The sequence below is a fragment of the Psammomys obesus genome, unplaced genomic scaffold, assembly GCF_907164565.1.
Source record: "Psammomys obesus unplaced genomic scaffold, mPsaObe1.curated_primary_1811, whole genome shotgun sequence".
In the NCBI taxonomy this organism is placed as follows: domain Eukaryota; kingdom Metazoa; phylum Chordata; class Mammalia; order Rodentia; family Muridae; genus Psammomys; species Psammomys obesus.
The window spans coordinates 9,118,590-9,146,358 of record NW_026596085.1 but is presented as its reverse complement, the minus strand read 5'-3'; the positions used below and the strand labels follow the sequence as shown (position 1 = coordinate 9,146,358).

Here is a 27,769-nt window from a genome sequence, read left to right as displayed (position 1 = left end):
TTTAGGACTTTCTTCTCTATTTTATTGCTATTGATATTCCCAATTCAATAATGTAAGGACCCAGTCTAAAAAAAATGTAATATAATTTATTTATTAAAAGTATTCTAAATATTTATTTTATACTCAGGACCTGGCCAATGTCTGCCAAAGAAATTCTAACAGCACCTTGACAAATAAAGCTATTGAATGTGGCCATCAAGAGTCAATTTTGACAAGGATTTAATGGTTTTATATTGTTTCTATAATGTTTTTGTTTAACTGTTCTATAATAAATTGGTAATAAAATGTTTTTTTAAATCTCAAATAGAAGCTCGATTTGTCTATTTTCCCATTCTGCTCCTTCTTATTGTGATAAAACAAATATTTTTTTTTGCCATTTTGAAGTGCCCAGCTCTATCCCAGCATGTACAGGCACAGTGTTAGGAAAGCACTCCCGCACCTTTTGATTTCTCTGTTTTGAAGCTTTCATCTTGTCTTCCACACTTTTATCATCACTGCTGCTTCTGGTGAACAGGCTCTTTGATCACTATGAGCCATCCTAATCTCTACTGACACCGCTTTAACGCCTCTCCGACTACTAACATCACAGCACCTCACTTTCACTTTTATAGCGCCCATCTTCTTACTTTCAATTTATGTAAAGCGCAAAACCACCTATCTTTTAAATGTATATATGGGTCCTAATTTTGGTAAACAGTGACAGTATACAATATACATTTCCATAGCCTATCAAACTACCTAAAGGATATTAATGCTTATAATGGCTTCTTAGCTGTTTCCCTTAATATACTCTAGTGGCTGTTTTAAAGAAAAAAGAATGAGGCCATCTGTCAGCCTATCAAGTACTCATGTACAAACCACATATACATAATTCAGTTTTATGCCGATCTCTGCTATTGCCATCTTACAACAAATAAGAAGATGCAGGTGCAGAGGATTCCCACATTCTCCTCTCCACGTAGGCTTCAGCATCCTCCACCAATGTGCACATCCATATGAGATGAGTCTACCAACTTCATGGATAATCAGCATTACCTGTGGTTCACACCTGAAGGAGTGTAGTCCATGAGTTTGGACAAATATTTAGATGTATATCTGCTATTATGATGATATTATGCAGGGTAATTTTCATTAAAGATGCTCTATGCTCTGGCCATTAACAGATTTTTACATGGTATAGTGTAGCCTCTTCAGGGAGACTGGTCTTATACAAACCTCTCCTGCTATTGCCAACCTGCATTTACTTTTCATTTGTGGAAAGTAAAAGAACTAAAGGTGAAAGGTTTGTGTTGTTGTTGTTGTTGTTGTTGTAGCTGTTGAATAAGATTAAACGGATATAGAGGCTGAAACCAATGCTTTCTCAAGATAACAGCTAGCAATGTCTATTATTGTTTAAGAGTTCTTAAGCATTTTCATAGCCATTCACTCACTCAATCCATACAATAACACCCTTACTGAAGTATCAGCTCCATGAGGATGAGACCTCAAACTAATCAGCCTTCAACTACATTCTCTGTTACACTAGAATCTTTACAATAAGTCTTATGTCTTCACTCTATGAATAGAATATTATAGATAACTTCAGCATTTAGATTTCTACTTTTAATCAAGCTATTAAGCTCTAATTGATATGTGTCTTCCGAATTATTTTTTTGTTAAAATGATAGTGGAATGGCTTTAAGACAGAGGTTAACTCATATGCTATTTTTCATATGTAGGCAGTCGTTACTAGTTATCACTAGTTATGGACATTTCCTGAGCACAAATTTGTTTTTTGAAAATATTATCTTTCAAATGATATACAGATAACATTCTTTCAATTAACATTCAAATAACAGCATACTGAGGGGGCTCTTAAGACTTTAAAAACTATAATGATTTCAAGAGAAGAAAGCTCACCACTTCACCATGCAATCATTTTTGTTAAAAAACAAAAATCCCTATGGAGCTAAAGAGATGGCTCTGAGATTAGGAGCACTGATTTCTCTTCCATAGGACCTAGATCAATTCTTAGCACCCACTTGGTAGCTTATAACCGTTTGTAACTGCAGTTACAGTGAATCCAACAAGGCTTCTGGCTCTGTGGGCCCTTGGCATGCATGCAGAACACAAACATACATACACACAGAATATAAAAATAAAACTACATTAAAAATTATGAGACTTGAAAACACAAAACCAAACTTACTGCGTTCTTTTTTATTTCTTTATATTAATTACAGCTTATTTTCTTTGTATCCCACCTGTAGCCCCCTCCTCATTCCCTCCAAATCCTACCCTCCCTCCCTCATCTCCTCCTGCCTCTCTCTAAGTCCACTGATAGGGGAGGTCCTCCTCCCCTTCCATCTGACCCTAGTTTATCAGGTCTCATCAGGACTGGCTGCAATGTCCTCCTCTGTGGCCTAGCAAGGCTGCTCCTCAATAATGGGGGAGCTGAGGTCAAAGAGCTTGCCACTGAGTTCATGTCAGAGACAGTCCCTGTTCCCCTTACTAGGGAAACCCACTTGGATACTGAGCTGCCACGGGCTATGTCTGAGGAGGGGTTTTATGTTATATCCATACATGGTCCTTGGTTGGAGAATCAGTCTCAGAAAAGACCCCTGTGCCCAGATATAATTGGTCTTTGTGGCACTCCTGTCCTCTCTAGGTCTTACTAACTCCCCCTTCTTTCATATGATTCTCTGCACTCTGCCCAAGGTTTGGTTATGAGTCTCAGCATCTGCTTTGATATACTGCTTGGTAGAGTCTTTCAGAGGCCCTCTATGGTAGGCTCCCGTCCTGTTTCTTGTTTTCTCCTACTTCCAATGTCCATCCCATTTGTCTTTCTAAGTGAGGATTGATCATCTTACCCTGGAACCTCTTCTTGTTAAGCTTCTTTAGCTATACAGATTTTAGTATGTTTATCCTATATTATAGATCTAGTATCCACTTATAAGTGAGTATATACGTGTGTGTCTTTGTGCTTCTGGGATACCTCACTCAGGATGATCTTTTCTAGATCCCACCATTTGCCTGCAAATTTCATGATTTCCTTGTTTTTAATTGCTGGCTCAACATCCTTAGCCATTAGGAAGATGCAAATCAAAACGACCCTGATATTTCACCTTATACCTATCAGAATGGCTAAGATCAAAATCTTAAGTGACAACACATGCTGGAGAGGTTGTGGAGAAAGGGGAACCCTCCTCCATTGCTGGTCAGAATGTAAACTTGTACAACCACTTTGGAAATCAATCTGGCACTTTCTCAGACAATTAGGAATAGTGCTTACTCAGGATCCAGCTATACCTCTCCTTGGCCTATATCCAAAAGATGCTCAAGTACACAACAAGGACATTTGTTCAGCCATGTTTGTAGCAGCTTTATTCATAATAGCCAGAACTTGGAAACAACCCAGACGTCACTCAGCATAGGAATGGATACAGAAACTGTGGTACATTTTCACTTACTGTTTTCTTTAAAGCAATTGATAACTAACTTAAAAAAGAAAGGCCTACGCCATCAATGGATTTAAAGTTCTATCCAGTCCAACTACAGACTAATCTTCCCACTGCCCCTAAATTCCCAGATGGCTGCCTCCTCTCCCCAGCTGCCCCTTCTTCTCCTTGGCCAAATGTGACTGGCTCTGACTGACAGTGGTTTAGTATATAGTGTAAATGACATTTTCCCATCTGGGTAGACATTGTTCTCTCCAAGAGCCAAACACCAGCTAACAAAAACCCCAGCATCAGCCCTAAGAAGCCCTCTTTTGAAAGGTTGCTCAGGGTCATCCAAGAGGCTATCAAAACATTATAGACTATTGCTATTTGCCCTTGGTTGCCCCCAGTGGTGGAAGGTTAGGTCGCTACTGCTGAAGACACCTGCTCAGGCCCAGACAACCCAAGCTGGATCTGACCTGAAAGCCTTCTCCCTGAGACTAACTAGCTTTCATGGTACCAGAAGATACCAGGCAAGTTTCCAAAGTAGGGAAGCAACCGACAGTCCTTCCTAGCAATGAGACACATGAAATATACAACAATGCTAGCATAGTACAGTAACTCCCAGGATGCAGTAACAGCACACATACCATGTTAGTAAACAACAGCTCTCTAACTGTACTTAAGACCCACACAACAAGTCAAGAACTATGCCTGCTACTGGAAACCTAGCCAATGACCCAGGGCCAATAGAGTCAAGGATCTTGGAGAAAAACTTACAACTTCCATTTTGTGAAACCAACATTGCTCCTAACTATATCCTAAACATTTATCCTTATATTAACAGGTAATTGCAGTCCTCATCCCTCATTAAGGACACTTCTCTTTGTAACATATAGAAACCATTACAGAAAAACCACAACCAATCAAAACGTAGAGCTCTGGATCTCTGTCCCATTTGCTACATCTATAACCCAATTCCTTCACCTTAAGCTCGGGGATCATTTCTCAGAAAAATTGTAAGAGCTGGAGGAACAGGGATTTTGCTGTGAGACCATGTCTCCTATTAAGTCAGATGCTATGAAGCCTCACCAACATGAACTCCGAAATCTGAGCTGCAGAAGGATGATGGCAATAGGCATGCTAAACCAGATGGAGACAATCATGAGGTTGCAACCCAAAGTAAAAAACTACAGGCCACTCAGGAAGGTTGACAGCAGGAAAAGGTCTTCCCCAGGGAAGAGACACCAGTTAGTTAATATTAAATGCTCAGCCATGAAAACAAACATACAAGTAACATTATACAGGATGATCAGCTTGTATTTGTGTATTTAGTAATGTATGCACACACACACACACACACAAACACGTAACAACAATTTATGGAAAAGTTGAAGCCATGAATTTAAAGAGTGCAAGGATGGGGATAAGGGAAGGTTTGGAAGGAGGGAAGGTAGAAATGATGGGAATATATTTTAGTATCAAAAAATAAAAAATAATGAAAAATACAATTACAGTTCACCTACAGTTTCTCTGCTGAAAAGCAACAGCTCCACATTCAGCTGATATTCCTAGGTACCCAGAATTCACTGTTCGCTATAGTATTTGCTAACTTATGTACTTATAACGGTTATAGTATTTTTCCCTCTCTGGAGTTTTGCTCTACTACTTTATGCTGCATCCTCAGCATCAAGGAAATACAAACCACAGAATGCTCATTTTCTTTTAGCTTCTCCTGCAACACACCAACAGTGGCACTCAACTTTGATTCATACATCAGAACAGTAGATAACTATGAAATGCATTTATGAAGTACATGCTGTCTACAAAGCACTGGTAGAATGTGAGGATTGTGTTATGTATATAATATTTTAGTTTCTACAATTATCTCACATTTTTTTCACTCCCACAGTTTTGGGGAAAAACTAAGCTCAGAGGGACCACACTATTTGTCCCAGATCTGTAGGTAATGAATGAAGATCTGGAGGCAGATTTTTATATGGAGCTGGGATTTTATCGCCCACCTTTAAGGGAGCTAAGGCTTGCCCCAGTAAGTCCACCTTTATGGAAGTGCACTGCACTCATAATCTGTTTACTTTATGATCTTCCTTGCTGCCCTACCACTACAAAAATATTTAATGATTAGCCTTTTAGTAGAAATGTGGCTTAAATAATACACGTGTTATATATTTCAACATATATCTACATTAGTCACAATTTACTGAAACGTAATAGATGATTTAGACCTTATTAATGTTGTGTGTGTACATATAAGCACTGACTTCTCCTACAATTCAAATAAAAATTCAAAACACCAGATTAAACCAGTAATATCAACAAGCTTCCTCTTTCTCCTTTTATACAGAGGAGGAAAAGCTTCCATTCCAATTTCTTAGCAATGTGTAGAGACTGACTCCTTCAGGAGAAAGCCAGGGAGCAGATGTATTTTTTACAAATGTGTATTTGGGTTAGTGAGCCTCTCTCTAACTTGGTGAGCTCTCACTGACCTCGTGTGACTTCTCATAGAGCTTTTTCACAGTTTATCCTAAGTCACATGGCTTATGGTAGTACTCGTACAGCAGTTCCTTTCCCTTGACTCCGCCACACTGGAACAGCCCCTTTGGGCTGCTTCAACATTGCAAATCCTGTGGAAGCAAGGGCTCAACTCAACATTCTTACAGAACTTAGTAAATGCTGAAAATGCACTTGTCATAATAAGTGATGGCACAAAAATAAGTTGGACAACACTGTGTAGCCTAGTGTGTCTTCTAGTAACAATTTCCTAGAAAACTTAGACAAATCTGTTGTTTCAAACTCTATAAAGCAATGAATAAAATTCCTGGGCCCTCCACAGGAAACAACTTTCTGAACAGAACACCAACAGCTCAGGCTCTAATATCAACTATTAATAAATGGGACGTCATGATACTGCAAAGTTTCTGTAAGGCAAAGGACACCATCAATAGGACAAAACAGCAGCCTACAGAATGAGAATAAAAAATCTTCACGGACCCTACATCAGACAGAGGTCTAAAACATAATATATATACTGAACTCAAGAAAGTAGACCAACAAACCAAAGAACCCAATTAAAAAATGGGGTACAGATCTAAACATAAGACTTCTCAACAGAGGAATCTCTAATGGCCAAGAAGCACTTAAATACTCAACATCCTTAGTCATCATAGAACTTCAAATTAAAATGACTCAGATTCCATCATACATCCATCAGAATGGCTAAGATCAGAAACTCCAGTAACAGCTCATGCTGACAAGGATGTGGAGAAAGGGGAACAGTCCTCCATTGCTGGTGGTAGTGAAAACTTTGTGTGTGTGTGTGTCTATTTAATTTTTCACTTTTTCTTTTTTATTTTTTTATTATTAATTATACTTTATTCACTTTGTATCCCCCCTATAAGCCCCTACTTTCTCCCTCCCAGTCCCACCCTCCCTCCCCCTTCTTCATGCATGCCCCTCCCCAAGTCCACTGATAGGGGAGGTCCTCTTCTCCTTCCTTCTGATCTTAGTCTATCAGATCACATGAGGAATGTCTGCATTGTCATCTTCTGTGGCCTGGTAAGGCTGCTCACCCATCAGGGGGAGGTAATCAAAGAGCAGGCCAATAAGATTATGTCAGAGGCAGTCCCTCTTCCCATTAACTATGTAACCCACTTGGACACTGAACTGTCATGTGATACATCTGTGCAGGGGTTCTAGGTTATCTCCATGAATAGTCCTTGATTGGAGTATGAGTCTCTGGGAAATTCTCTGTGTTCAAATTTTCTGGTTCTGTTGCTCTCCTTGTGAGGTTCCTGTTCTCTCCAGCTCTTACTATTTCCCACTTCTTTCATAAGATTCCAAGCACTCTGCCCAACAGTTGGCCATAAGTCTCAGCATCTGCTTTGATAGTCTGCAGACAGAGGCTTTCAGAGGCCCTCTGTGGCAGGTTCCTAGGTTGTTTCCTGTTTTCTTATTCTTCTGATGTCCAACCTTTTTGCCTTTCAGGATGGGGATTGACCGTTTTAGTCAGGGTCCTCTCTCTTGCTCAGTTTCTTTAGATGTACAGTTTTTAGTAGGTTTATCCCATGTTATATGTCTATATGAGTGAGTATATACCATGTGTGTCTTTCTGCTTCTGGGACAGCTCACTCAGGATGACCCTTTCCAGTTCCCACCATTTACCTGCAAATTTCCTGATTTCCTTGTTTTTCATTGCTGAGTAATACACTATTGTGTAGATGTACCACAATTTCTGCATCCATTCTTCAGTTGAGGGGCATCTGGGCTGTTTCCAGCTTCTGGCTATTACAAATAAAGTTGCTACAAACATGGTTGAGCAAATGTCCTTATTGTGTTCTTGAGCCTCTTTTGGATATATGCCTAGGAGTGGTATGGCTGGATCTTGAGGAAGCACTATTCCTCGTTGTCTGAGAATGCACCAGATTGCTTTTCAGAGTGGTTGTACAAGTTTACATTCCCACCAGCAGTGGAGGAGGGTTTCCCTTTCTCCACAACCTCTCCAGCATGTGTTGTCACTTGAGTTTTTCATCTTGGCCATTCTGATGGGTGTAAGGTGAAATCTCAGGGTCGTTGTGATTTGCATTTCCCTAAGGGCTAATGAGGTTGAGCATTTCTTTAAGTGTTTCTCTGCCATTTGATGTTCCTCTACAGAGAATTCTCTATTTAGCTCTGTTCCCCATTTTTTAATTGGATTACTTGGTTTGTTGTTTTTCAGCTTTTTTTAGTTCTTTATATATACTGGATATTAGTCCTCTGTTAGATAGAGGACCAGTGAAGATTCTTTCCCAATTTGTAGGCAGTCAGTTTTGTTTTGATGACAGTGTCCTTTGATTTACAGAAGTTTTTCAGTTTCATGAGGTCCCATTTATTGATTGTTGCTCTTAGAGCCTGTGCTGTTGGTGTTCTGTTCAGGAAATTGTCTCCTGTGCCAATGAGTTCAAGGGTATTTCCCACTTTTTTTCCTAACCGATTTAATGTGTCTGGTTTTATGCTGGGTCATTGATCCACTTGGACTTTAGTTTTGTGCAGGGTGATAAGTATGGATCTATTTTCATTTTTCTACATGTAGACATCCAGTTAGACCAGCACATTTGTTGAAGATGCTATCTTTTCTCCATTGTTTGGTTTTGGCATCTTTGTCAAAGATCAGGTGTCCATAAGTGTGTGGGTTTATCTCTGGGTCCTCTGTTCAGTTCCATTGATCCACCATTCTGTTTCTATGCCAGTACCATGCAGTTTTTATAACTGTTGCTCTATAGTACAGCTTAAGATCAGGGATGGAGATACCTCCAGAAGATCTTTTATTGTAGAGGATTGTTTTAGCAATTCTGGGTTTCTTGTTATTCCATATGAAGTTGAGAATTTTTCTTTCCAGGTCTGTAAAGAATTATGTTGGTAATTTGATGGGAATTGCATTGAATCTGCAGATTGCTTTTGGTAAGATGGCCATTTTTACTATGTTAATCCTGCCAAGCTATGAGCATGGGAGATCTTTCCATCTTCTGATATCTTCCTCTAATTCTTTCTTCAGAGACTTGAAATTTTTTTCATACAAGTCTTTGACTTGCTTGATTATGGTTACTCCAAGGTACTTAGAGAAAGAACACCCTTCACAATAGCCACAAATGACATAAAGTACCTTGGGATAGTGAAAACTTGAACAAACACTTTGGAAATCAATTTGGTGGTTTCTCAGAAAATTGAGAATTGATCTACCTAAAGAAACAGCTAAACTACTCCTAGGCATATATCCAAAAGATGGCTACCATACCACAAGGACACTATGTTCATTATGTGTTCATTATAGATTTATTCAGAATAGCCAGAAACTGGAAACAACCTAGATGTACGTCAACCAAAGAATGGATAAAGAAAATGTGGTATATTTATACAATGGAATATTACTCAGGTATTAAAAACAAGGAAATCATGAAATTTGCATGCAAATGGATGAACCTAGAAAATACCCTGAGTGAGGTAACCCAGACGCAGAAAGACCAACGTGGTATGTGCTCACTTATAAGTAGATTCTGGCCATAAAGTACAGGATGACCAGGCTACAATCCACAGACCCAAAGCAGTAACAAGGAGAGCCCGAGGGAGGACACTTGAATGTCCCTGAGAAGGGGAAATAGATTAGACATCAGGGTGAGGGGGTAGACAGCGGAAGGGAACTGAATGTGGGAGAAGGTGGGGATGGGAACAGGAGGGGTGAGGTGGGAGGAAGACAGAGAGAGAGAAGGGAGGTGGAGAGTGTAGTGCGAAAGAGAACTGGAATAGGGGGTATAATCTCTGGGACAAGCTAGAACCCCAGGACAATGGAAACTCCCAGGAATCTATGATGGTGACTCTAGCTAAGACTCCTAGGAATGGGTGATATGGAGCCTGAACCAGCCATCTCCTGTACCCAGGCAAGACTTACAATGGAGGGATTGGGACACCAACCAGCCACAAAACCTTAGACCCACAATTTGTCCTGCCTGTAAGATGAGCTAGAGTAAAAGATGGAAGAGAATTTGAGGGAAGGGCAACCCAGTGACTGACCTAGCTTGAGACCCATGCCGTGAGAGGGAGCCCACCCTGACACTATTAATTGATATTCCCTATTCCCCTGTACTTGCTAACAGAAGCCTAGCAGAAATGTTATCAGAGAGGCTTCATCCAGCAACTGACGGAAACAGATGCAGAGACTCATAGCCAAACATTACATGGAGCTTGGGGAATCCTGCAGAAGAAGGAAAAGAAGGATTGAAGAAGCCAGAGAGGTCGCCACCACAAGAAAACCTACAGAATCAACTAACCTGAGCCTATAAAGGTTCATAGAGATTGAACTGCCAACCAGAGAGCATGCATGGGACTGACCTAGGCCCTCTGCACATAGGGAACAGTTGTGCAGCTGAGTCTTCATACAGGGCTCCTAAAGCGGGAATATGGGACTGTCTCTTACTCTGTGGCCTGCCTCTGGATCCCTTTCCCCTAACTGAGCTGCCTAGTCTAGCCTCAATAGGAGAATATGCACCAAGTCTTACTGCAACTTGATATGCCAAAGCTGGCTGGTATCTATGGGAGGCGTCGCCTTTTTCTGAGGAGAATGGGAAGAGGGGTGTATTAGGAAGGAAGGGAAGGGAGAGGGAGGAACTGGGAAGAGAGGAGGGAGTGAAAGCTGAGATTGGGGTATAAGGTAAGTAAATAATTAATTTTTAAAAATCTGTACCCTCATCTTTAAGCTTGAACACAAAGTTGTTTTTAAAAACATGCTTCACATATTTAGTTTTAATATTTATCTTCGTATTATCATTCTCATTTATATTTATTCAAATTATCATCAAGAAACTTTTTTTTTCCTGGTTTTTCAAGACAGGGTTTCTCTGTGTAGCCCTGGCTGTTCTGGAACTAACTCTGTAGAGCAGGCTGGCCTAGAACTCAAAGATCCACCTACCTCTGCCTCCTGAGTGCTGGGATTAAAGGCATGTGCCACCAGTGCCTAGCAATTTTATATTACCCATAATAGTTTATATTTAAAATATATATTTATATTTTATACTTTATATATTAAATTTGTATTTATAAATACTGTTTTTTAGATGAGAATGTAGCCTCCCACACCCCAGAAGGAAGCTATATCTGCATTTCATAAACAGCTTTCCAGTCACTCCTGTAACTCAAAAATTCCACACATATTTATTACATTATTTTATTTGCAAAGGCTTATACAAAGTATGTGAAATATCACCTAAATTCTTTTTTTAAAAAAAAAAACTTCTCCAAATATCAATTCTTAATGGGCGGTTTCTTGTCTATCACTAAAATAAATACGTATTTCTTGACTACTTCCAATTTTCCTGAATGCCACCTACTTATAAGTTAATGACAATAACTCAGCGTATCTGTTTTTTCCAGTGCCTCAAAGCTGTACCCTATTTGAACTCAAGATAAGAACTATTTACAAACCTCCATCCATCCTTCTGCAGGTAACTGAAGGCTCCGTCAATGACACTTGCAAAAAACTGTCCCCCTGTGATGAAGAGGGTGTTAATGGTGACCAGTCGGCCTCTCAGGTTGGGCGGCGAGACCTCTGCGATGTACACAGGAACCGTCATGGAAGCAACGCCTGCAGTGAAGAACCAAATTAAGCATGAGACATCTGTGCATTCCCTGTTGCCACTACGCTCATCCAAGTGCGATTAAAACACACACTTGTTGATACGGGCTTTCACTCTGCTCTGAACACAGATTATCAAGATTTTGTTTGTGACTGCTGTGGAGCTATTGTGCACAAGTAAAGAAGTATGTGAGGTTCCATACTCTGAGTATTGTTTTTCTATGTTATTATTTAAATTATTTTATTATTTTATTGTGAGGTCTTATGTAGCTGGTCATGAACACACTAGGGAACTAAGAGTAATCCTCCTCCCTTTTTCTCCCAATGCTCAGCTCACATTGTCATTTAAAAGCCCCTATACAGAGGTACCTCAGCAGTCCTACAATGACATTAAAGGCATAAGAACACTTCATAATTTTATGGATGAACAATACAAAATTATGCTCAAGGAAGACTGATGTGATTGCTAAATTATTTTAGTCTCTATGGAAATGTAATCAGACAACAGTGAGAACAGAACACTATTCAATAATTTATATCAAGTATTCTGTCATTATTTAGAAGAGATCTTATTAAATCATGCCATCCAATTACCCAGATATATATTTCAGAGACAGCTTACAATGACAGAACTTTTAGAAATCCACAGTTCTGAAAAACAGAAGATCTCGGACTGAAAAGGAAAGTGTTATGGGGCTGGGGGTGGTTGGTGAAGGATCCACACGGTTATTTATAAAACTTTAAGCTGTGTGTATGTAGATATTACAAATCAATCCATAGGTAAAGATGGAGGACCAATACTGCACAGAACTGGATTTAAGGCACTGCTTTGTACCAAAGGAAGCACCTAGACACCTGACACTGTGCTTCTGGCCCAGAGCCCTTGTGTTTCAGGTGCTCTCCACCACAGTCCAAAATCAGCCACACCTGTCTACACTCAGTGACAGCAATACCTGCTCTTCTCAACAAACACCGCGTTTCAGTAGTGCTAAGAGACAACAGGGGCTCATGGAAGCTGGGCCGTGCCCCTAAGCTATACACTCAGTTCATCACCAATTTTTGTTTGTTGAGCACCAACATAAATCACACTCCTCTCTCACGTATGAGTATTGCATACTAACTGATTGTACCCTGGATCTCTTAATTCTCTTTCATTTCCTTCCTTCTCTAGATAGGGGCCTACTTCCACCCAGTCATTATAGCTTCACCAAATAACTTGCCAGCGTCACAGTACTCTGAAAGCTTATCAGTTGTACTTTTCCGTTAAATTTAATTAACCTTAGCCATCTTTGAGTTAGGCAACTACATTAAAAAAATACTGGAAAATGCACTGTATTAAGACAAACATATAAGCAGTTAAGCTTTACAGGTATTCCTTGGTCCTGTAGTGCCTGCCAGCACACGTAGAGAAGCCTAAATTTTAAAAGTTTCGCAACATAAGCAGAAGGAGTCTCAAACTAAATCACTATCACCTTAGTGTAGTATTAGTATGGCATAGAGGACCTTAACATGCCTTCTGTGGAACTTGTAAATAAACACATGTTCAACTAATGTTAATAAGTTAGTTGCATATTCACCTCACTTCCTTTACTATGGGATCAATATGCATTTACTATGCATCAATAAAATTTCACAAATAAGTACTAATTTATGATTTGGATATATTTTTCTGTACTGGTCTAGGTATAAACAATTATTCTATTTCTCTCCTGCCCAGAGATCTCCCGTCAGCCACTTAGCCCTCCAGACATTGGAAACCAGAACCACACATTTAAGCCAAGCATGCCTGTCCCCAAACCACAGATTTTACATGACAATAAATGTGGACATGTCCTCAGGCCTTTAGAAAGCTTGATGGTTTAAAATGAATACCAGAGTGTTGAAGGTAGCAGATGATGTCCAAGAAAGAAAAAAAAAAAAAAAGACTAGAAAGCTAGAAAAATCTCTAGAGCCATTATTAAGTAGAGCTGAAAAGAGCTGCCAAAATCTGTCCCGTGTTGATTTAGTATAGCTGTTCAAACTGCCTAATTGTGTTAGTTAGGCATTTTCTGTATCCCAATTATAGCTCTAATCCTCAGCACATCTCTACTGAGAGCAGGTAATTACCCCACTTCACAGAGGACATTATCCCAGGGCATGTAGTAAGTCAAAAAACCCATCAGATGCCAGAAGCCAGCCTTAATGTCACACACTAAACTGGCTCATCAGCACTGAAGACAGCAGGCTCAGGAACCATACCTTTCAATACCACCACGACATTTACACGGTGGATAAGTCATTGCAAGTTATTTAACATTTCCAGGTGTCCAATTCCTTATCTATGGAATGAAGAGATTAAAAATCCTTCAAAGATCCATTCCTCAACTGAGGGACATCTGGGTTGTTTCCAGGTTCTGGCTATTACAAATAAAATTGCTACGAACATGGTTGAGCAAATGTCCTTGATGTATACTTGAGCATCTTTTTGATCTATGCCTAGGAGTGGTATAGCTGGATCTTGAGGAAACACTATTCCTACTTGTCTGAGAAAGTGCCAAATTGATTTATAAAGAGGTTGTACAAGTTTACATTCCCACCAGCAATGGAGGAGGGTTCCCCTTTCTCCACATCCTCTCCAGCATGTGTTGTCACTTGAGTTTATCATAGCCATTCTGATGAGTGTAAGGTGAAATCTCAGGGTCATTTTGATTTGCATTTCCCTCATGACTAAGGACTTAATAGCCAGAAGCTGGAAACAACCCAGATGCTTCTCCTTTCAGGAATGGATACAGAAATTGTGGGACGTTTACACAATGGAATACTACTCAGCAATTAAAAACAAGGAAATCATGAAATTTGCAGGTTAATGGTGGGAACTGGAAAAGATAATACTGAATGAGGTATCCCAGAAGCAGAAAGACACACAAGGTATATATACTCACTCATAAGTGAATATTAGACATATAATATAGAATAAACATACTAAAATCTGTACACCTAAAGAAGCTAATCAAGAAGGAAGATTCTGGGTAAGATGCACAATTCTCATTCATAAAGGCAAACGGGATGGACATCACAAGAGGGAGAAAACAGGGAACAGGACAGGAGCCTACCACAGAGGGCCTCTGAAAGACTCTATCAGCGGTGTATCAAAGCAGATGCCAAGACTCATATCCAAACTTTGGGCAGAGTGGAGGGAATCATATGAAAGAAGGAGAAGATAGAAATACAATACCTGAAGGGGACAGGAGCTCCACAAGGAGAGCAACAGAATCAAAATAATCTGCACATAGGGTGTTTTCTGAGACTAATACTACAACCAAGGACCATTCATTGAGATAACCTAAAACACCTGCACAGATGTAGCCCATGGCAGCTCAGTATCCAAGTGGGTTCCCTAAGAAGGGAAACAGCAGGCACTGTCACCGACATGAACTTAGTTGCCTACACTTTAATCACCTCTCTGAGGGGGGAGCAGTCTTACCAGGTCACAGAGGAAGACAATGCAACCACTCCTGATGAGAACTGATAGACTAGGATCAGATGGAAGGGAAGGAAGACCTCCCCTATCAGTGGACTGGGGGTGAGTCATGGGTGGAGAAGAGGGAGGGAGTATAGGGTTGGGAGAGGAAGAGGGAGGGAGCTACAGGTGGGATACAAAGTAAATAAACTGTAATTAATAAAAATAAAATATATCTTTAAAAAAATCTTTCAAAGAAATTGAGAAATGCCAATGAATTGACAAAGTAAACAACTTAAACACAGAAAGTATTCAATACTAGTCACTATCACTTTTGTTATCTCTAGATGAAAAGTATCTCAACTTTTGGATTCAGTTCAACCTGCATTATGTGCCAATATTGTGAGCAAAAATAAACAAAACTGAGCCCATGCATGTGAATGAAGCTAAGCACAAACCCCACTTACACTTATTACAACATGTAATCAAATAAGTAAGTTGAACATGACACAGTAGGATGACCATTGCCCTGGGTTCCAGTCTGTGATGCTAATTGCTGCCGCTTGATGATAAAGTGGAAACTCAAAAGCCTGGACAGACAACTCTTCACAGATGAGCATGAGACTGAAACAGCATGAAATGGCCTGAGACTCAATGATCAATTATTAATTACGTGGAGAGTATGTGAAGAAATGAAATGCAGATGATGGAAAAACCACACACATCAATCAAGGCATGTTTATGGCATCTATACCTGAGGCTGTGATGGGAGATATAACCACTGTTCACCTAGAGCTTAGAGGCTGTAGCAACGGGAATAGCCAGTCTAAGAAGGCAGAAACTCAAGAGAAGCATTCCTCTTAAAGCTGAGATCCAGTGTGTAGTCTAGTCCCCAGGGCTAGGGACTAGAACTTCAGACAAAGGTCCAGAGGCACAACAAACTGCAGCCTGCTTAGGAATGGAGACAGTTCGGAGTGACGAAGGTAGCAATCAATAAAAAGGTCAGAAACCAAATCAAGGGTTTGGCACTTGAGTTTCCACTTTGAGTAGAGGGAAAGAGGAAAAGGCATCCACAGATTCACATCTGGGCAGGTCTCTCAAACTTGCCATATAGCTGAAGATGTCCTCGACTTCTGATTCTTCTGCTTCTATCTCCACAGAACCATGTTACAAGTCTATGGTACCACACCCAACTTATGTGGTGCTGGGGATGGACCCTAGGATTTCACACATGAACTAGGCAACTGCAACACCAGTTGAGCTACTTCCCTAGCTCCAGATTTATATTTTTTTAAAGGATAAGTCTGGCTGGAGTAGAGAAATTTGATTGCAAGAGAGCAATAAATATACGGTCAGCAGAGGATATTGAAAGGAAAGGAGAGGGATGAGAGTTATGTAGTTAGGACTCAAACTACCAGGGGAAAGAAATGATGGGTGAGGAGAGAAAGAAGTTAAGGATGATGGTCAAATGCCCAAACTAAGCAACTAAGGTCATGCTGGGTACTCTGAATTAAAACAGCAACTACTTACTGGTGCACACCTTTAATTCCAGCACTCGAGAGGCAGAGGCAGGACAATCTCTGTGAGTTTGAGACCAGCTTGATCTACAGAGCTAGTTTCAGGACAGCCAAGGCTACACAACAAAACTCTGTCTCGAAAAACATAAAAACAAAGAAGGAAGAGAAGGAGGAAAAAGAAAAAAAGGAGGAAGAGGAGGACAAGAGGGAGAAGAATGAGAAGAAGGAAGAGGAGGAGGAGTTGATGATGATGATGATTTAAGTACAAGATAAGGCCAAACACTGGCGGACTCAGAAGTGGCCTGTGAGTAGCTACACGCAGTATTCCCAGCATCCCTCCTGTCCTGCTCAACTCAGAGTCTACCAAAACTGCTAGCCTTTTTTTTTTTTTTTTAAATCTCTTATGGGAGAATTTAGCCTTCTCAGCTTCATATTTATGTTATCACCAATCAGCACTGTAGACAAGAAATAAGGTCAGAGGAGAAAAATATACCAGGGCAAAATAAATATTATTTATGGAGAGTTCAGATGAAAAAAGACAGGAGACAGTTTTAAGTAAGACACTTGTCCTTCTGGGGAAAAATACGCAAAGCAGTGATACAGGGACTTAGCTTTGAGGACTGATGTGGGGGGGGGGTGACAGGCTATAAGAAATACTACTAAGTAACAATCAACATGCTGTTCGTTCCATGCTGGGACCAATTCTCAGTGACTTCAGATGCCTTTCAGTCGCTGGAATATTACTTTAAATACAACTTCATACTGAGATTAGGAAAAGCTTGGAGGTCATGCAAATAAATATTAGGGGTTAAAAGGTGACTGTATGAGCAATACACCTAATTGTGACAACAGCGATGAGTCCCAGTCACAAAGGACATCTGAAAAGAATGCCGAGAACCACATCCAAAAAAAAAAAAAAAAAAAAAAAACCCAAAACCTGTTGAGGAATCTGTTGGGTGGTAAGTGAACAGGTAAACAGTAACTGGGCACCTGCCTTTCCCTTGAACACCACAGGCCTTTCCTAGAAGCCATCCCATTAACAGGTATGTAAATAATGAAATGCAAAGACGCAGACAGAAAGTTTTGTTTCAGTGAATGACCAAGATGTTAATGTCAAGGCGGTTTCAGAGGTTCATGTCCTCAACTTGTGTAGAATGCTATCCAAAGATCAAGGGACACACCTCTGCTTAGCTCATGATCCTTAGGAAATATCTCAGAAACATTTTATCTTTGAAGAAGTCCTTCCCTCTTCCCTCCCCCTACTCCTGTCCGTGTGACCTCCTGCCACCAGGAATTACCTTAAAGAGATTAGATCAGTCTGTAAGAAAAATGGGAAATGAATACCATCGATTGTGTTATGGTGAGCTAGACAAATTACAGTTCGTGGATCTGCTATATGAAACTGGAGAAGGAATCTGTGTTCACTCCACTGACTGTGTTCAAATGTGCACCCATCATGCACAAGCCCTGCTAAACAGCAACCTGCTATTAATAAAAATAACCCAAGCAAGCAGCTGATTTGTGGATCCCAAACATGGAGCCCAGTTCTGAAAGGCCCTAGACGTTAAGTTACTGTTAAGTTATCCTAAACCCCCTTTCCACCCTTCAGAAACCTGTCCAAACCCCAACCGCACTGTTCTAATGAAGGCCTGCTAGGCAGAACCAGAAAAAGCGACGGTCTGTTTGAAATCACCATGACACATTTGCACAACTCAGCAATAGATTTAAATAAATCATGATAAACAAATAAATCAGATAAACAAGCAAGAACTTTATCACTCACGCAACGTCTGCTGCAGAGACAATGTTTTGAGGGTCACATTTCTGCCCTGGTATCACCCAAAGATGAGAGCCTAAGATTTCCAAAATTAGGGGTTAGAGGTTTCAAGTGTGTGTATGACTGATTCGTTAATTTTAGGAGCATTCTGTGAAAAACTTTGCTTTTGCCTGTATTCTAATCACTAACTACACAGAATCAATGTCTAATAAAAATAGCAAAAAAAATTTGTATTATTTTATCCTGTGTGTTTATGTATTGTATGCCTGTGTATGTTCATATGTGTGCACGTTTCATGTGTGGGCTAATGTCAGGTGTTGTCGTCGTCCTCTACAGATCTTCACAGTTTCCTTTTTCTTGAGAGAAGGACTCTTCCTTCATCTGAAGCTCACTGGTTTGGCTAGACAAGCTAGTGAGGCTCTGGAATCATCGTGTCACTGCTTTCCCGGCAGTTGGATTACAGCTATGCTCCCACACTCACAGCTTTTTCACCTGGGTGCTAGGGATCCGAACCGAGGTCCTCGGGCTTATATACCAAGCCATCTTCCCAGCCCACCTCCCCATTTTAATTTAATAGTCCAAATTAAACTTATGAGGTCAACACAAAGAATCAATGGTTCAAGTATTAATAGCTTTCTAGAGTAAACATAGAGACCCACGTTGATGTTATTTCCTGATGTTAACAGTTTTAAAAAAAAAAATAGGGTCGCATCAAGGAACCTTGCTCGACTTGAGACGCATTGCCAGGAAACCGCACCTGGGACAACCACTGCTCAGGAGCATCCAGGGCGCAAGCTGACTCACCGTCTACTTAACAGAGTACGCAGAAGCGCCTTCCCAAAACTGCTGGAAGCCCTTTAAAAGGCCTGAGTCAGAAATATAGGCGATTTCATAACCAAACAGCATTAGAAAGCCCTGCAGTGATAGATAAACACCCATGAATCAGAGTAGTGTCTCAGCATGATAAGCCATGCAGCAACTAACTAATTAGCCTCTGAGAAGTACGTAAGCCGCCTTCTAATAACGCTTCTGGAACAAAGACCACGGCGGCCTAAGTTCACTTTCAAAACCAGGGCTTTCTCCTCTCTAAAGAAGGAGGAACCTTAATAAAAATACAAAAAACAAAACAAAACAAAACAAAACAAAAAAAAAAACAACAAAAAAAAAAAAAACAAAAAAAAAACTAAATGAAGAGGACTCAGTGCAGCTGTGACTGGCCGGCGGTTTCACCTTCATTCTTCTCAATAGCTAAGTGTCCACTGTTACCAGGTGGCTGGCATGCCTTAGAATTCAGCTCTTGCTTTTATCTAGGTTTAAGACACTCACGAAAGATGTCTGAGAAGGTCCAAGTATACCAGGACCTACTTACAAGACAAAAAAACGTCTGCGACAGAGTCAGGTTGTGAGAAAAGACTGCCCCTGGGGAAAACTACAAGATTAACATTCAAAAGTTTTGAACAGCTCCTAGCAAAGCATTATACACTTAGCTTTTCGGCTTGGTACCATCTCTCTCATTTGCTCCTTTCCAATATTGTGTGTCCTCTCTCATTTGCTCCTTTCCAATATTGTGTGTCCGTGTGTGTGTGTGTGTGTGTGTGCTGCTGTGCACCTACCACAGCATGCATGTAGGTCAGAGGAGAACTTGTGGGAGCCAACGCTCTTTTCCACTGTGTGAGTCCCAGAACACTGAATTCCTCTTTCCAGATATGTCTAGGTTTGTGTTAAGCTGATGAAACCTAACAAGCACAGATGAAGAGGCACATGAACACCTCAAGGAGGTGACAGCTGGACTGACCACCCCACGCCACAACCCTTAATTAACCTCCGTTGTGAGACCCTTGGTTAGAACCCTTTCCTGGAGACCCTTCTGCAAAACAGGAACTCTGCTTGCTTGCTTCCTCTTAATCTGTCACCTGTAATAAAAATCCTTTTGAAACTCAGCTTGCAACTGTCCCTGAAATTCATTTTTCGAGTTCACTAGAGAAAAGAAGGAGAAGCTATGCCTTGGGATGTTTTTGGTAACCACTGGCTTTTTCAGCACCTTAGCTCCCCAAGTTATATCTCACTTTAAATGAGAAAGGCCCCATTAATGCACAGACCCCAAGTTTTCCCCAGATGGATGTAGAATGATGAGAAGGAGGCAGGTTAATGAACAGAACATGCACAGCTGAAGAATGTTTACAGTCTCCAGCTCTATGGTAGTCACTTTCCTCCTTCCTGGGAACAAACACCTAACAAGAAACAATTGAAGGGAACTCTTGCTGGAACTCGTTTTTGTATATACAAAATAGAAAGTGGGGAGAGACTATGGCTGGTTCTCTGATGTGTTTTCATTTCCCGCATTTATACAGTCCTGGGTCTCAGAATATGAGATGGTATTGCTCACAGTCAGGATGGGTCTTCCCTCCTCAGTCAGACCTCTGGGAAAATACCTAAGATAATTCCTAAGATAATGCCTAAGATAATTCCAAATCAATCAAGTTGTCAATAAGAAACCACCACAATCTTCATTCCCAAAGGCTAAATCAACATAATAAAACCTATTTAAAATTTTAAAGCATTTTTTAAATTTCCCCCTTTTTTAAATGTTGGAAATACTGAAATCTTTAAGCGGTTTCTTTTATTCAGGTATTTACCAACTTTTAGCTTGATCTTCTACTTTATGAGAAATTCAAAATGAGAAGAAATTTCCTTATAAATGTTTTAGCAAGAAATATGAAGGAAACCTTGTTGCAGTTTCCTAATCCCCAGTCTTTTACTGCTGATAGAGTTTAGTAGCTCACAACTGACTTCTCACCAACAACTGTTCTTCCCAAGAACAGAATACAATGCACTAGAACCTTTGTGGTGCTGACAAAACAGTTATTCTCCTGCAGCTGCTCTTGGTGGTTCCTGCTTCACTGTATCACGTGGTATCTGCCCATCAAAGTTCACTTAGCACAGCTCGCCCTCCACAAGGCTTTGCAATCTGTGGCAGAGCCCTATCCAAATGCTTAAGATGTTAATTCCCAATCCTTTACACATATTTTTAGGAAAAGGAATACCTGGCAGGCTTTGTAACACTTCCTGGTGGTCCGCACTTCCATTTATTATCTAACACAGAGTTTTCAGTAAACATAAACGTTTGTGAGATTTGAAAATATTATGCTTATAATGTACTACAAACTACAAACCCTGGGATTTTGGGTTCCATTGTGATGCTCTGGAGAAAGAGAGATGTGGGGATGGGGGGAAGGAGGAAGAAGAGGTAGAGGGGGAAAGAGGAAGAAGAGGGAAGGAGGAGAAGAAAGAAGTAGTATGAGTTATACGTGAGGATGCCAGTGAGCACACAAGCTTTTTGCGCTGCTCCTCCTCGGCCTCCTCATCAAGATCTGTGTGGTCCAGAGCCACCCCAAAGTGGACCCATGAAATACATAGCTCTGCCACCTTATCGAGATTTCGAACCTCTGACAAAGCCTCATTGCTTTCTGCCATCTGCCCAATCCAAAATACTGGCTTTCCATGAGATGAGCTCCTGAACTATCCTGGCAACACTGAGAGAAATAACTGAGAACCTAGGTTTCTTAAGACAAAAGACAATATATTTATTATATATCAATTATATATTATATTATGTATAATATATTAATATAGATTATGTATAATATATTTATTATAAAATATGAACATATGTATTATATAATAAATATTACATATTTATTATATAGTATATATTTATTATATACTTATATATAAATATATATATTTCAAAAATGAGGCAAAATGCCTAAAATAGAATGCTCAAAGTTCCTATCTGATAGATAATGATCTCAAATGGATAATATGAGACATGGATGCAAGAAGGAATAAAGAGCACAGGAAATGTAGACCAATGCTAACAATCCGTAAGTTGCATCAATGTTAAAGAATTATCCCCACAAGGAAAGTGTCACCACTAGATGCCTTCCTTCCATTAGTTCCATGAAACACTGAACAAGTAACATACTAGCATAATTTCAGAAAAAGGCTACATATCCCAACTAATGTTAGGGGCTAGTGTAACTTCTGGTTTTGATGTCAACTTGTCACAAAGTAGAATCAGCTGAGTAGGGAGCCTCACCTGGGAAACCATCCTGATTAGGTTAACTGAGCTGGAAAGATCCATCCCAAGACTGGACAGCACCTTCAGCTAGCAGCCAGATGAACAAGGCACAGCAGAAGCCTGGCTATGCGCCTTCGCTCACAAACCTTCTCTCTTGCTGCCCAGTTGGTTTATCCCATCTTTGCTGCTGCTGCTGCGTCCATAGATATGAGAACTAGCATTTTCAGCACTCCATTGTTTACTAAGAATCAGCAGCTCTCAGAATCCTTCCGGGTTCGGAGCGGTAGAATGGGACTTGGGATAGACTCATCCTTGTGGACTGATCAAAGACCAGTTTCTGAGTGTCCCCAATGGGAGACCACACTTGTGGGACTACTCTGACTGCTGAGGTACCCAGGCTCACAGATGGGGCATTCTCAGCCGCTCAGGTATGAGTTAACTACTGATCCTGAGAAGAACAGGCCTGAACCCCCCAACCCCAAAGTCACCAGTCCCAGGAGATAGGCCACATGTCACCCATTCCAGGAACAGGACCATAAAATCCCCTACCCAAGGAATAGCCTGGAGGTAACCACAACAAGGAGAAGGTATCTTATCTCAGAGTGGGGCACCTGTGCTGGGCAGCCCACCTTGTAGTGGAACACTCATGGCACAGAAATGCCTAACGTTCCTGAGGTCTGTAGATAGCTCTAGCTCGTTCAGTGTTAGTTGTGTTAGTTAGCCAGTCACTTCGTAACAAGCTTGCACTGCTGCATGTCATCCAGTTGTGTAGAAACTGGAATTTCCTGAACCATGCTGCAAGCCTAAATAAAAACCTCTCTCTCCCTGAGCTAGGGGCTCTACACTGGAGAACCGCTGTGCCTACCTCAAGCTTGTAATAAAGACGCTACTGCGTTTGCATTGGAATCTGCTTCTTGGTGGCCTTTTCGTTCTGTGAGACTTGGGCATAACAAAACTACTTTAATGAAAGGTGGTTCAACAAATTCAAAATTCATATGTGTGTATTATGCTGGTTATTTTTTTTTCTTTTTGTCAGATTGACACAAGGTAAGATTAAATGAAAGAGGGAACATCACGGTAGAAAATGCCTCTAAAAGATTGGGCTGTAGGCAAGTCTATGAAACATTCTATTGATTAATATGGGAGGGCCCAGCCCATTGAGGACAGCACCTCTCCTAGGTACTGTAAGTAGGTTGAGCAAGCCTAGGAACAAGCCAGAAAGCAGATTTCCTCCATGACCTCTCTTTCAGTTCCTGCCTTGATTTCCCTCAGGGAAGGACGTGGACATGCAAATGTAAGATAAAATAAACCCTTTCCTCCCCAGGCTGTCTTTGGTGATGGAGTTCTATCATATCAATAGAAACCAAACTAAGTGTTTGTGTTCTCTAAATATCCCTGTCTCTGTCTGTCTCTCTGTCTCTCTCTCATTCCTCTAGAGAACCCTGACTCTAGAACAACTAGAACAACCTTTATACAAACTGCTGAGACACAACTCTGGCATGTCTTTCAAGTAGGCACTAGGTGGCCTCTTTCCCATGGTATGAAAAATGTTAGTACAGGAAACAGCCTGTTAATACAGAGCAAGGACCTCCTTCCAGAACAAAAAGCCTTTTAAATACACACTTCATGACACTATCGCTCTTCCGTTTATAAAAGGTTTACTTATTGTCCTTTAAACATTTGTTTTGGCTATTGTGTTCTGTTTTGTTTCTTTTCTTTTTCTTTGTTTAACTGGGCCAGGTGTAGTGATATACTTGGAAGCTGAGGCAGGAGGATCATGTCAAATTCAGGGACAGCCTGGTCTCAAATCAGGCATAAATGCTTTTCTGCTTCTCAATGGGAAAAGTATTAGCCAGCACACCAATACAGAAAAACATTTCTGTAATTTTGAAGGAAAAAAAAACATTAATGGATGATATAACTGCAAATTGTAAAATTAAAATGTGCTACAAACATCATTATTCTTTTGTTTCTTTTATTCTCCTTTTCCCCACTTTAAGCATGTTTGCACACATAAGCACCAAGTGGCCTCTCTTTCCTGGTATCACTTGGTTTTGTTGGCTTAATTATTTGATTGTGAGATAAAAATCTCCCATCAGAGCACAGCCTAGTCTCTAACTCCTCCTGACTCTCAGGTCCCAGACTTCCAAGGGATTGGATCCCACCTATGTGACCCTGTGCCCTTATTTTATTTTGTTTAAATATTTTGTTTGTTTTTGAAACAGGCTCCGCTTATATGAACCAGGATGGCCTTGAAGTTTTCATGACCTTGAATTGAGAATCTTCCTCTATAGTACTGGGAGTGTGAGCATGGGACACACCACACATAGCAATGATATTTGAGCTAAGAGTTTAACAGTGTTACTTCAGAAGAAAATAACAAAGGCTTGCATGGCAAAGTGTGCCTGTAATACACTACTTAGGAGGTTGAAGAAAAAAGATTGATTGTTTGAGGTCAAGTTCATACAGCCTGGGAATAGTAAGAGCCATGAAACAACAACAACAAAACTAAAACAGTTCTAGTGTATTATCATACGTCTAAATACTAGCAGCAACATTAAAATAGAATTTTTAAGAGTACTATACTATTAATGAAACAGGTGCTTAGAAATTGCCTTTGCTAAAAACATTAACCTTTCACTTGGATCCACAAGATGAAAACTTTGGCATCTCTACCATGGTTTTGTAACTGTCTCCTGTACCTGGGCTGGGAGGCGCTGTTATAAATCACCATCTCTAACCTTTCCTATGGAGTCACCTTGGATTCCAGAAAGAATAAACATCAAGGACAGAGCTCTCTGCAGACTGAGACCCTCAAGCTATGGAGGACAAGAATAAGGTCTTCTTTAGACCAGGGAAGAACAAGAACTGAAAACAATAACCAAGAGGACCACACCTTATTAAGAATACCCCTTGCCTCCTCCCATGATTCTTCCATTTAAACCTAAAGCAAATGTCAGTGCTGCCAAAGAATGAACCTGGGGGTATTTTGTTCCTCCTTCCAGTATGGCCACATTAAATAAATCTCTTCTGCTTTCTCTATCATCACCCATTTCTAAGTGGCATATCAAGACTGAATGGCCAAGTCACTTCAAGGGTGTGGTGTCCTCATGGACCACATCAAGCAGCAGTGTCTAGGAGGCCACAAAGCACTGTTGCAAGTCATTTGGTGATGTTCCTGGTGAAGGCACAGTTGCAGTAGAAGGCACACTGGTACGCTGTGTGGCTTGTACCTACCAATTTGTAGGGTTAGCTTTGTGAGAAACCACCAAATTTATTTCTAAAGTGATTGTGCAAGTTTGCACTCCCACCATCAATGAATGAGTGTTCCCCTTAATCCACATCCTCACCAGCATAAGTTGTCACTTGTGTTATTGATCTTAGTCATTCTGATGGGCCCCAAATGAAATCTCAAAGTCATTTTGCTTTGCATTTCCCTGATGACTAAGGATGTTGAACATTTGAGTGGTTTTCAGCCATTTGTGTTTCCTATTTTGAGATCTGTATCCCATTTTTAATTGAGTTGTTTTCTTGATGTCCCGTGTTTTCTGTTTGTTTGTTTGTTTGGGGTTTTGTTTTATTTCTGTATATATATTAGATATCAGCCCTCTATCAACTTTGTAATTGGTAAAGATCCTTTCCCATTCTGTAGGCTGCCACTTTGTCTAAATGATGGTGAGTTTTGGTCATATAAAAGCTTTTTAGTTTCATGTGATCCCATTTATTAATTATTTTTGATGGCTGTCCTTTTCAGAAAGTCATTTCCTGTGCCAAGGAGGCCAAGGCAGTATATGCCTTGCATCAGTGTCAAGGGGCAGAAGTGGGAATGTTTCCACTCACCCTCATCCCTAGTGGCCCACTAGGAAAATTTTTGCTTCTGTTCCCTTTATCTTAAGTTCTGCTGGCCCAGAATTTTTGGTTCCAGATGAAGAAGTACTCCTGCCTAGGTATACAACAAACAGTCCATTGAACTGGAGACTCAGACTTGCCCCTGGCCGTTTTGGGCTTTTAATGCCCTTAGGCCAACAGTTTTAGAAAGGAGGTAAAGGTGTTAGCCGGAATGACTGTTCCAGATTGCCAATTTCCCTATTTCTACAGGCAAACAGAGACACTTCTCCAAAATGGAGATAGGAAAGATTCTGTCTGAAGTGCAGGAAGACTTTTTTAGAGTGTCTTTTGCTATTACCGTGCCTTTTTATTAAAGTTAATGGGAAACTACAACAACCCAATCCATGCAGAAGACAGAGGGCATAGGCCTTTCAGGAATGAAAATATGACTCTACTCTTCTAGGAAAAAAATATAAAACCTGATGAGGTACTTGCTGAGGGTGGAGAAAATTAGGATGGATAGTAAAGGAATGTAGTTGTAAATACCAGGTAAGGTCACATGATCAGTTGTAGGAACAAAGATTAAAATTGACATGTGTGTTTCTGTCATATTTTGTTAGGAATGTGTCTTTGCATATATACACATAGTTAAAGCAGATACTTGTGTTTTCTTTCCTCCATATCTTTATTATGTAAAATAGTCAACTGAGATAATATCAGTGTTTATCATATTTAAGTTAGGAGGCACTAAAATAATGTCCCTCAAGAGAAATTGCCACCTATTCTAAAATATATAATTCATTTGCAGTTATAAGTGGGGAGATTTATATCATGTTAAGCATAATTATGACCTGGTTATTGTTTTCATTTGGAAACTAATCGTGACATAAGGAGGCATTATTGTATGTCAAGTTGACACTGAAAAGGGTGAACTTGTGATGGCTAATGTTAGTTGTCAACTTGACTATATCTGGAATCAATTAAAACCCAAGTAGTAGGGGACAACTGTGAAGGGTTCTCTTGGTTGGGTCATTTAAGGTATGAAGATCTTCTGAAAACCTTCTCAATATCTAGATTGTCTGAGATCAGAAGATCCTCACTAAATCTAGGCCACACTGATGGCAACTTCCACAAAAGGAAGTGGAGGAAGCAGCTTTTACTTTTTGTCCACTTGTTCTCACTCTCAATGGCAGGGTCATCAGTCCTGTTCCTGAGACATCTTTCATTGGTACCAGGACCCAATTCTTCAGATTCCAGCATAGACTAAAGAACAATTGAAACATCCAGCCTTGTGGACTAAACAACTACTGATTCTTGTACTTTCAGTCAGAAGACAGCCATTGTTGGACAACCAAACCACAGCCTGTAAGCTACTCTGATAAGTCCCTTTATATAGAGAGAGATTCATTCTATAAGTTCTCATACACAGCATAGCAGGGAAACAGATCATATACTACTACTTTTGTTTGTTGTGTTTAGACAGTGTCTCATGTAGCCCAAACTGGACTCAAATTTTTGTCAGTCCTCCACAGGTATATGCAATTATGTGTGGCTAATTCCATCTTTAGTTTTTAAGGAAGCTTCTATAA

At 40.3% G+C, this 27,769-nt stretch overlaps 1 protein-coding gene across 1 annotated transcript in view; it reads right to left on the bottom strand.

Moving 5' to 3' along the window:
• Slc2a13 (solute carrier family 2 member 13) overlaps window positions 1-27,769 on the bottom strand; it is a 263,691-nt gene that overhangs the window by 202,634 nt on the left and 33,288 nt on the right. Inside the window, exon 2 of the mRNA XM_055627184.1 lies at window positions 11,388-11,547. Within this exon, the coding sequence (XP_055483159.1) occupies window positions 11,388-11,547 (160 nt within the window). The remainder of the gene's footprint in view (window positions 1-11,387; window positions 11,548-27,769) is intronic.